At 40.5% G+C, this 12,107-nt stretch overlaps 1 protein-coding gene across 15 annotated transcripts in view; it reads left to right on the forward strand.

Annotated features, from left to right (window-relative positions):
- Positions 1 to 12,107, forward strand: part of PSD3 (pleckstrin and Sec7 domain containing 3) — a 553,221-nt gene that overhangs the window by 265,118 nt on the left and 275,996 nt on the right. The window contains exon 2 of one of the 15 annotated variants that reach the window (XM_078347357.1): positions 11,415 to 11,551. The exons of the other annotated variants lie outside the window; for them this stretch is intronic. Within the exon in view, the coding sequence (XP_078203483.1) occupies positions 11,415 to 11,551 (137 nt within the window). The remainder of the gene's footprint in view (positions 1 to 11,414; positions 11,552 to 12,107) is intronic. 15 annotated transcript variants of the gene reach the window in all.

The following is a 12,107-nucleotide window of genomic DNA, read 5'->3' on the forward strand; positions in this document are numbered from 1 at the left end:
ATTAGACTTCAGAAGATGGATAATGAGAAACTTTTGTGAGCTAAAAGATCATGTATTAAATCAATGCAAAGAAACTAAGAACCTTGAAAAAAGATTTGAAAAAAGATTCGAGGAAATGATAACAAGAATGGATAACTTAGAGAGGAATATGAATGAATTAAAGGAGCTGAAAAACACAATACGAGAACTTCGCGAAGCAAACACAAGTTTCAATAGCTGAATTGACCAAGTAGAAGAAAGAATATCTGAAGTCGAAGACCAACTCAATGAAATAAAACGAGAAACCAAGATCAGAGAAAAAAGCACAAAAAGGAATGAACAAAGTCTCCAAGAAATGTGGGACTATGTGAAAAGACCTAACCTACGTTTGATAGGTGTACCAGAAGGGGACGAAGAGAATGAATCCAAGCTGGAAAATACTCTTCAGGACATCATCCAGGAAAATTTCCCCCACCTAGCAAGACAGGCCAACACTCAATTGCAGGAAATACAGAGAACACCGCAAAGATATTCCGCAAGAAGAGCAACCCCAAGGCACGTAATCGTCAGATTCAATAGGGTTGAAATAAAGGAGAGAATACTAAGGGCAGCCAGAGAGAAAGGTCGGGTCACCCACAAAGGGAAGCCCATCAGACTCACAGCAGATCTCTTGGCAGAAACACTACAAGCCAGAAGAGAGTGGGGGCCAATATTCAACATTCTTAAAGAAAAGAACTTTCAACCCAGAATTTCATATCCAGCCAAACTGAGCTTCAGAAGTGAAGGAAAAATAAAATCCTTTGCGAACAAGCAAGTACTCAGAGATTTTGTCACCACCAGGCCTGCTTTACAAGAGCTCCTAAAAGAGGCACTACACATAGAAAGGATCAACCAGTACCAGCCATTCCAAAATCACACTGAATGCTAAAGAGCTTCAACATAATGAAGAATCTACAACAACTAACAGGCAAAACAGCCACTTAGCATCAAAATGGCAGTATCAAATTCACACATAACAATATTAACCCTAAATGTAAATGGACTAAATGCAGCAATCAAAAGACACAGACTGGCAAATTGGATAAAAATCCAAAACCCATCAGTGTGCTGTATCCAGGAAACCCATCTCACATGCAAGGATACACAAAGGCTCAAAATAAAGGGATGGAGGAAGATTTACCAAGCTAATGGAAAGCAAAAAAAAGCAGGAGTTGCAATTCTCATCTCTGATAAAATAGACTTTAAAGCAACAAAGATCAAAAGAGACAAAGAAGGCCATTACATAATGGTAAAAGGATCAATACAACAAGAAGAGCTAACGATCCTAAACATGTATGGACCCAATGCAGGAGCACCCAGATACATAAGGCAAGTTCTTAACGACTTACAAAGAGACTTAGACTCCCACACAATAATAGTGGGAGACTTTAACACTCCACTGTCAATATTAGACAGATCAACCAGACAGAAAATCAACAAGGATATCCAGGGCTTGAACTCAGACCTGGAGCAAGCAAACCTGATAGACATTTACAGAACTCTCCACCCCAAATCCACAGAATACACATTCTTCTCAGCACCACATCACACCTACTCTAAAATTGACCACATAATTGGAAGTAAAGCACTGCTCAACAAATGCAAAACAACTGAAATCATAACAAACAGCCTCTCAGACCATAGTGCAATCAAGTTAGAACTCAGAATTCAGAAACTGACCCAGAACCGCACAGCTTCATGGAAACTGAACAACTGGCTCTTGAGTGTGGACTGGGTAAACAACGAAATGAAGGCAGAAATAAAGAAGTTCTTCGAAACCAATGAGAACGAAGACACAACATGCCAGAACCTCTGGGACACATTTAAAGCAGTCTCTAGAGGAAAGCATATAGCAATAAGTGCCCATATGAGGAGAATGGAGAGATCCAAAATTGACACCCTATCGTCAAAATTGAAAGAGCTAGAGGAGCAAGATCAAAAAAACTCAAAACCCAGCAGAAGACAAGAAATAACTAAGATCAGAGCTGAGCTGAAGGAGTTTGAGACACGAAAAACCCTTCAAAAAATCAATAAATCCAAGAGCTGGTTTTTTGAAAAGATCAACAAAATAGACAGACCACTAGCCAGGTTGATTAAAAATAAAAGAGAGAAAAACCAAAGAGATGCAATAAAAAATGATAAAGGGGAAATCACCACAGATTCCACAGAAATTCAAACCATCATCAGAGAATATTACAAACAACTCTATGCGCATAAACTAGTAAACCTGGAAGAAATGGATAAATTCCTGGACTCCTGTGTCCTCCCAAGCCTAAACCAGGAGGAAGCTGAAACTATGAATAGACCAATAACAAGGTCTGAAGTTGAGGCAGCAATTAAGAGCCTACCACACAAAAAAAGCCCAGGTCCAGACGGGTTCACAGCCGAATTCTACCAGACACACAAGGAGGAGCTGGTACCATTCCTTCTAAAACTATTTCAAACAATCCAAAAGAGGAAATCCTTCCCAAATCATTTTATGAGACCAACATCATCCTGATACCAAAACCCAGCAGAGACCCAACGAGAAACGAAAACTTCAGGCCAATATCCATGATGAACATAGACGTAAAAATCTTCAATAAAATATTGGCAAGCCGATTGCAACAGCAAACCAAAAAACTTATTCATCATGATCAAGTAGGATTCATCCCAGGGATGCAAGTCTGGTTCAACATACGCAAGTCTATCAACGTAATTCACCACATAAACAGAACCAAAAACAAAAACCACATGATTATCTCAATTGATGCAGAGAAGGCATTTGACAAAATTCAACAGCCCTTTATGCTAAAAACCCTCAATAAACTTGGTATCGATGGAACGTATCTCAAAGTAATAAAAGCTATTTATGACAAACCAACAGCCAATATCATACTGAATGGGCAAAAACTGGAAGCATTCCCTTTAAAATCTGGCACTAGACAAGGATGCCCTCTCTCACCACTCCTATTCAATATAGTACTGGAAGTTCTAGCCAGAGCAATCAGGCAAGAAAAAGAAATAAAGGGTATTCAAATAGGAAAGGTGGAAGCCAAATTGTCTCTATTTGCAGACGACATGATAGTATACCTAGAAGACCCCATTGCCTCAGCCCAAAAACTCCTGAAACTGATAAGCAACTTCAGCAAAGTCTCAGGATATAAAATCAATGTGCAAAAATCACAAGCATTCGTCTACACCAATAACAGACTTAAAGAAAGCCAAATCAAGAGCGAACTGCCATTCGCAATTGCTACAAAAAGAATAAAATACCTTGGAATACAACTCACAAGGAACGTAAGAGACCTCTTCAAGGAGAACTACAAACCACTGCTCAACGAAATCAGAGAGGACACAAACAGATGGAGAAACATTCCATGTTCATGGTTAGGAAGAATTAATATCGTGAAAATGGCTATACTGCCCAAAGTAATTTACAGAATCAACGCTATCCCCATCAAGCTACCATTGACTTTCTTCACAGAACTGGAAAAAACCACCATGAACTTCATATGGAACCAAAAGAGAGCCCACATAGCCAAGTCAATTCTAAGCAAAAAGAACACAGCGGAGGGCATCACACTACCGGATTTCAAACTATACTACAAGGCTACAGCAATCAAAACAGCATGGTACTGGTACCAAAACAGAGATATAGACCAATGGAACAAAACAGAGGCACCGGAGGCAACACAACATATATACAAATATACAATCTTTGATAAACCTGACAAAAACAAGCAATGGAGAAAGGATTCCATGTTTAACAAATGGTGTTGGGAAAACTGGCTAGCCATGTGCAGAAAGCAGAAACTGGACCCCTTCCTGACACCTTACACTAAAATTAACTCCAGATGGATTAAAGACTTAAACATAAGACCTGGCACCATAAAAACCCTAGAAGGAAATCTAGGCAAAACTATCCAGGACATAGGAGTAGGCAAGGACTTCATGAACAAAACACAAAAAGCATTGGCAACAAAAGCCAAAATAGACAAATGGGACCTAATGAAACTCCACAGCTTCTGCACGGCAAAAGAAACAGTCACTAGAGTGGATCGGCAACCAACAGAATGGGAAAAAATTTTCGCAGTCTACCCATCTGACAAAGGGCTGATATCCAGAATTTACAAAGAACTCAAACAGATTTACAGGAAAAAAACAAACAAGCCCATACAAAAGTGGTCAAAGGATATGAACAGATACTTTACGAAAGAAGACATATATGAGGCCAACAATCATATGAAAAAATGCTCATCGTCACTGGTCATCAGAGAGATGCAAATCAAAACCACATTGAGATACCATCTCACGCCAGTTAGAATGGCGATCATTAAAAAATCTGGAGACAACAGATGCTGGAGAGGATGTGGAGAAAAAGGAACACTTTTACACTGTTGATGGGAGTGTAAATTAGTTCAACCATTTTGGAAGACAGTGTGGCGATTCCTCAAGGCCTTAGAAATAGAAATTCCATTTGACCCAGCAATCCCATTACTGGGTATATATCCAAAAGACTATAAATCGTTCTACTATAAGGACACATGTACACGAATGTTCATTGCAGCACTGTTTACAATAGCAAAGACCTGGTATCAACCCAAATGCCCATTGATAATAGACTGGATTGGAAAAATGTGGCACATATACACCATGGAATATTATGCAGCAATCAGAAATGATGAGTTCGTGTCATTTGTAGGGACATGGATGAATCTGGAGAACATCATCCTCAGCAAACTGACACAAGAACAGAAAATGAAACACCGCATATTCTCACTCATAGGTGGGTGATGAAAAATGAGAACACATGGACACAGAAAGGGGAGTACTAAACACTGGGGTCTATTGGGGGGAAAAGGGGAGGGCCAGTGGGAGGGGGAGTAGGGGAGGGATAGCCTGGGGAGAAATGCCAAATGTGGGTGGAGGGGAGAAGAAAAGCAAAGCACACTGCCATGTGCGTACCTACGCAACTGTCTTGCATGCTCTGCTCATGTACCCCAAAACCTATAATCCAATAAAAAATTAAAAAAAAAAAAAAGATAATAAATGTAAAGCCTTGTCACATTTTAGAAAAACAAAAAATGCAATGTTTTTCTTCTCATCTAATTTTAAGACTACTCATTCTTTTTTTCTTTTTAGGGAGGGGAGAGGACATTCACTAAATTTGTTGTCTACTATGTGTCTTTAATTCTCAGCTTATTTGCAGAGCAGATCATTCTGTTTTGTGCCCAAAAACTGAATCTGTTCCAGCTCATGTCACTAAATTCTTTTTATCTTCAAAATGCCATGATTTCAGTTCAGTCTTAAAATATCAAACACTTTGAGATCAAGTTAGATAGCAGATAACATCTAATTCACATTAAAGAACACAGCGCTCACTCTCCTCACAAGTATTTTGATTTTAGGAGATGCTAGTATGCAATCAAAGGGTAAAGTAAGATCACGTATAGCTCCCTAAAAATGTTGTAATTACTTTAAAATATAATAAATGAAGAGAGGAAAAAACTAGTTTAAAAGTACTGCCTAGGCACATGCAAAGCTTAGAAACTGGCAGTGATACTTCTCTTTAAAAAAGCTAATGTAGGCTGGATGCAGTGGCTTACATCCGTAGTTCCAGCACTTTGGGAGGCTTAAGTTGGTGGATCACCTGAGATCAGGTCGAGACTAGGCTGGCCAACATGGCAAAACCTCTTCTCTACTAAAAATAAAAAATTGGCAGGGTGTGGTGGTGGGTGCCTGCAGGCCCAGCTGCTAGAGAGGCTGAGGCAGAAGAATCGTGTGAACCCTGGAGGTGGAGGTTGCAGTGAACCGATATCCCACCACTGCACTCTAGCCTGGGTGAGAGTGAGACTCAGATTTAAAAAAGAAAAAGAAGACTAATACACATAATCTATTTAGTAATCTTGGTTTTAGTTTTCTTAGTTTAGATATTAAGAGCCGAGGACCTCCCCCTCTTCACCCCAGCATTCTGTTCACTTTGCTTTTGCCACTTTTTCATGTTGGCTCCCCATTTTGCAACAATAAGAGGTAACCTTAAAAAAAATCTGCAAGCTAGAGAGAGGCATTGGCAAATGATTTCCTCTGATCAGAATCTCTAGATTTCATAATAAGGAAATTGCTTAAAAACTCAGAAACTGTCAGCTTTGTGTACAGATTAATGAAAGAAAGCATTTGAATTACTACTTTTGGGCATCTTCCACTCAAGTTGTTAGCTGCATTGAGACAAGTACACAGTCATTTGACTTTTCCTTTAACCTTCTTGCAATTTGATTTAGGATAGTCTTACTGAGCACTTGTTAAATCCCAGCCATTGTCCAAGGTGCTGTGATAGAAATTTCATTAAGATAAGGATTCAGCCTTGGAAAAATCAGACTAGCCCTCTGGGCACAGTGCTGGGGAGAGTGTGCTATAAATCCCTGTCCTACAGGATGAATTAGGCGATTGATGGACCCTTAGACGATGTGACGGTCATAGAGAGTTACTGCAGAATTAGAGGAGGAACCGAGAAACAGACCATGAACTTTGAAAGCTAACATGTGACTAAAGTATGTAAATTATACTGATAAGCTTTTATAAATTGTACCTTCTCTGATCAAGGATGTTTGAGAATTGGCAGTTAATTTTGAAGCCTCCGAGTCATTGACTACTTTGAAATTGTAAGTGAATCCAGGCCTTCCTTAAGACCTCTTTATCTCCTCTTTCCCTTGCTCACTCCTCTCCAGCCATGGAGGCTCCTCTGGGCCATCCCTTAAACTTGCCAGACACCATCCTGCCCAGGCCTGCATTTGTTCGAAATGACCCTCCTGAAGATACCTTGCAAGGCCCTATCCTCACTTCCTTCTATTTTCTACTCAAATGGTACTTTTTTGAGTGCTGTGAATAAAATAGCAACCCCTGCCTTCCCCGCTTCCATACCTGGCTATGTTTATCTCCAAGGCACTTATGAATGTCACTGTCTGAATGTAAACTCTATGAAAGCAAGGACTTTTGTCTGTTGTTGCTTTATTGAACTCCTAATATTTACCTGGAACAGTGTGTGAGTCGTAACACATTCAGATATTTGTGGGAGAGTAAAAGGGAGAAACAGAGGGAAAATGCTTCATTTATTTTATTATTTCTGTCTCTTATTAGAAGGTAAAAGTCCACAAGGGCAAGTCTGCACCCCTATCACTTAGAAATGTGCTGGCACTGGCCGGGTGCAGTGGCTCACGCCTATAATCCCAGCACTTTGGGAGCCCGAGACGGGTGGATCACAAGGTCAAGAGATCGAGACCATCCTGGTCAACATGGTGAAAGCCTGTCTCTACTAAAAATACAAAAATTAGCTGGGCATGGTGGTGCATGCCTAAAGTCCCAGCTACTCGGGAGGCTGAGGCAGGAGAATTGCTTGAACCCAGGAGATGGAGGTTGCAGTGAGCCGAGATCGCGCCATTGCACTCCAGCCTGGGTAACAAGAACGAAACTCGGTCTCAAAAAAAAAAAAAGAAAAAAGAAATGTGCTGGCACATAGTCAGTATATTAATAAATAATTGGGAAGAAAATTTGTGTAAGTTTGGTTGTGTATACTTAATTGTACAACCATAATAAACACATATAAGCATACAGATGTTCTTTAAAAAGTAGAAGTGTTTGTTCCTATATACACTGAAGTTATATGTGTAGTATAACCTATAGTAATATATCTTACAAAGCTACATAGCATATGTTAAGAGCCTGAACACACAACTGCAACTGCCCATGCTGAGCTCCAGTCCCAGCTTTACCTCTTACTAGCAAGCTGGTCATGGCAAAGCTGCTTAACTGCTCCATGCCTCAGTTTCCTATTTTGTAAAATGGGAACAATGGAAGTATCTATCATAGGGTTAAGGGGATTAAGTGAGTTAATACAAAGTGCTTAGAGTATGAAACGCAGAACATTCTGGAATACTTCATAAAAATATGTTAAGACAAAAATATTTGATACTATTCCTAATTCAATCATAATCTATAGTAAAGAATGGAAAAGTTCCCTGTTAATCCCATAGCTACAGATGAAGATGACCCTTTGGATCTGTCTCCAGAGGAGCTGGAATATTTTTAAGAGATGAAAGCAAGAAGTCACTGAGATAAGGGTTTTATTTCCGAAGGGGAGGGTCTTTCTGCTAATTCTTGGCAGGGTATAATTCTTTTCTCTTTAAAATTGCACACAAAATTAAATGAATCCAAGAAACCTTCCCCATATTGCATACAGCAGCTTTCAGTATAGTTGTAGTAGGTAGCACTTAGGGGAAACTCAGTGTAGACAGGATATGTCGTCAGGCTGTTGGTGTAGAAACTGCCTGTGATGTGCATGAAAAGAAAGCAAAAGTTATGTGCAAGGTGAGACTGTATGGCCATCAGTGGGTGTGTCACCAGGAGAGGGACGCTGTAGAACATATGTGCAGTTCTGAGCACGCCAGAGAATGCAGCAACACCTGTGCTATAGGCCAGTGGGAATGGTGTCGTAAGAATTTGAAGAAAGGGGCTGGGAGCAGTGGCTTACAGTTGTGATCCCAGCATTTTTGGAGGCTGAGGTAGGTGGTTCCCTTGAGGCCATGGTGAAACACCATCTCTACTCAAAATACACAGACACAAAATAGCCGTGTGTGGTGGTATGCACCTGTAATCCCAGCTACTCAGGAGTCTCAGGCAGGAGGATGGCTTAAACCCAGGAGGTGGAGGTTGCAGTGAGCTGAGATTGTGCCACTGCATTCCAGCCTAGGCAACAGAGTGAGACTCTATCTCAAAAAAAAAAAGAAGAAGAATTTGAAGAAAGGGCAGAATGTACCAATAGAGATGGTAAAAACTGGACATTATATAACCATAGAAAGTATTTGTTCAGTCAGTCTCTGGTATCCCAGAAGATGGAAGAGTTAGGAGAGAAAAGGGAGCGGGAACAATGGGAGAACAGAGCTTCTCTAATTTCCTCTGGCTAGATTGTAGGATGTATTCCCTAATCAAGAAAGGAGACTATTTGATCAAACTAAATTCATATTTATAAGTATATTTTACCTGTGTGCTAGACAGGAAGCGAGCACTCTAAGTATTGGTGGTGTGGGTACCCCACTCTTTAATATAAACACTATCCACAAACTGTTTAAGGTATGAAAATTGTAGTTGTTATCCACATATGGAGTGTCTACTTTGTGTACGTTGCCAGTTAAATTACTCAAAGGTCCTGCATTCCTTCCCTGGCCAGTGCTGGACCACCTTCTGCCAACTGTTTCATACCTTCTTTAGCTGTCCAGATTCTGATGTCCAGTGTGTATACACTGATACTAATTCAACCCGACCAAAATGCAGACAGAAGAGAATGTCCAATGGCATCTTAACAACACTCCAGAAAAATGAGTCAGTCCGACTGCAAGTGAGTCACTGTTCCTTTGTTGTCCACTGGAATCAGGGCTCACTGATCCTACTTTGCACAAAGAAGCTTCTATGCAAATAATGAGCTACATGTGTGTTTGTATCATTTTTTGAATTTTTATTTCTAAAGCTGGATATCCAGTAAGAATTTCTTAGCACATTATTCATTTGAAATGATTATAGTATGAGTTTATTAACACTGACTTGGTTAATGTTGCACAAATTACATTCTCATTTGAGAGCTACCCCACAAGAACAGCAAATTAATATAGGAATAAATAAATAAATAAATAAAACGGCTAAACAACAAAAAGTGAAAACCTGCATCATGCTCCCAGAAGTGTCTGAACCCTTATCTGGGTGAAAAGTACGACTGTTATGTTGGAAGTCAGTGCCTCAGGGCAAATGCAGACACTCCCCTACTCATTCAGTGAGTTTGGGTCAGTTTTCTTGCACGTGGGTGCCCTCTTCTGGAATACAGAAAGTAAGAGTGAGAAAAAGCGGTTAGGTTTAAAAGGTATCCTTTTTAACGGAATATTTTTGTGATGCTTACTAAAATTTTTTATTGGTGAAGACTGAATTTTGTCTTCTGTGCTGAGCAGAGAAATAGCTGTTAGGAATTTTAATAATTAGGTTTTATGTGCTTCTCTTATAAAGACTCTTAGAAGAGGCCGTACCTTCTAGAGAATGTATTCTATGTAAACGTTGAAAACGGGTTCATTTGAGGCATTTGTCCTTAAGTATTCCTACTGAGTACTAACTGACATTTGTATGGAGATGTATATTTCATAGCGTGCTCTCATGTATCATCTCATGTCATCATCTTAATGATGCTGGTGATGGTAGTGATGAAGACAGATCTGGTGATAGCAGCAGATATTTGTTGTTTACCATATGCCAGACACTACACTAAGCACCTTACGTGGATCTTCTCATCTGATCTTCACAACAGCTTGTGAATTTGATACTATTATCTGTTTTTTGTTTTTTTGGGGTTTTTTTGAGACAGAGTTACCTCTTGTTACCCAGGCTGGAGTGCAATGACACAATCTCGGCTCACCGCAACCTCTGCCTCCTGGGTCCAGGCAATTCTCCTGCCTCAGCTTCCTGAGTAGCTGGGATTACAGGCATGCGCCACCATGCCCAGCCAACTTTTCGTATCTTTAGTAGAGACGGGGTTTCACCATTTTGACCAGGATGGTCTCGATCTCTTGACCGTGATCCACCCGCCTCGGCCTCCCAAAGTGCTGGGATTACAGGCTTGAGCCACCGCGCCCAGCCTATTATCTGTTTTATAGCTAAAAATATTAATAATCATTTCTTTCTGGGAAATGGAACACTCACAGGTAGAATTTCCTTAACAAATGAAGAGAGACCCATGAATTCTTCTGCTGAAATAGAATTTAAATGAATACACTGCTGCTAGACATATGTCTTTGGCACACTTTGGTGTTCTTTGGTTATACTGCGTGCTCTAGCCTCTCCCAGGTGATTCCCTCTACCAACATGGGGTGATGACTTCACCTTCACGAAATTCCCACAGATGGTGGGTGGTTGCCATTGATACCAGACAGCTCTGCCTGGTTAACCTGTGGGTGCCTTGTACCTATCATTTCTTTGAACCAAACTCCTGATATTCCATGAGTGCTTGTTTCTTTTTGTCTGCACATACTGTTACCCATTCCCTCTTCTCCTCTTATGTTCATTGTCTTGTTTGGTGACATCACCTGCCACCAGCTTTTAAGTCAGAATGAGCCTTGTACCCACTCTCTGAACATAGCTCCATGCACATCTCAAACCCCTCATCTTGTTCTTCCATTTTACCTTCTAAATACTTGGTAGGGCAGGCTTTTCCTTCATATTCCTACAATCTCGCCATTGAGTTTCTCATCTCTTGGCCATACTATTTGGATACCTTTTGTAGCTGGTTTTTCTGTCTTCTATTTTGTCTCACTGCAGTTTTCCCTCCACACTACGACAAACTGATCTTACCAAAACCCAAATCTGATCACTGTTTTCCTCTTTAGACCTACAGTGACTTCCCATGGGTTAGAGGGGTAACTCAAAGTTCTGACAGTGCATCAAAATCGTCTTGGTCCTTAAACAGAAGAATGCCAAGGCCCACCACAGTCCAGCAACTGAGAATTCCCTGCAGTGCACTCTGGTACGTGTCTTTTTGAAATCTCTACATGTCCTCACATCCTACTTGGATAGCTAATGGATGTCTCAAGGTGAACACATCAAAAATGGAACTACTTTTCCTCAAAACATGTGCTAACTTTGGTATTTCTATCTTGGTTGATGGCAACTCCACCCTTGAAGTTACTCAGGCCTAAAACTTGTGTTCTCTCAGCCCTCCGAAAGGACCAGTCGCAGGTCCTCCTGGACCTATAGCCCCTGCTCCCACCCAAGCTAGTTCCTTTCTGGCACATGCAGTATACCCCCTCACCCTGCTTGCGCTCCTCCAGTCTATTTTCAAAGCAATACTTAGAGTGACCCTTTAAAAATATAAATTAATCTTAGCTCTTCACTCAGAACCTTTCAATATTAACCATTTCACTCAGAGTAAAAACCAGTCTTCATAGTGATCCACAAGGCCTTTGAACCACAAAGTCATTTCCAAACTCTGCAGAGGTGTCCTGGGGCATTGCAGTAAGCTCACAGGTGTTTCTTAGGATAACCAAAATATCAAGGGAAACACAGCACTTCTCATCTTCTGT

This window comes from Callithrix jacchus, chromosome 13 (assembly GCF_049354715.1).
Source record: "Callithrix jacchus isolate 240 chromosome 13, calJac240_pri, whole genome shotgun sequence".
Taxonomy (NCBI): domain Eukaryota; kingdom Metazoa; phylum Chordata; class Mammalia; order Primates; family Cebidae; genus Callithrix; species Callithrix jacchus.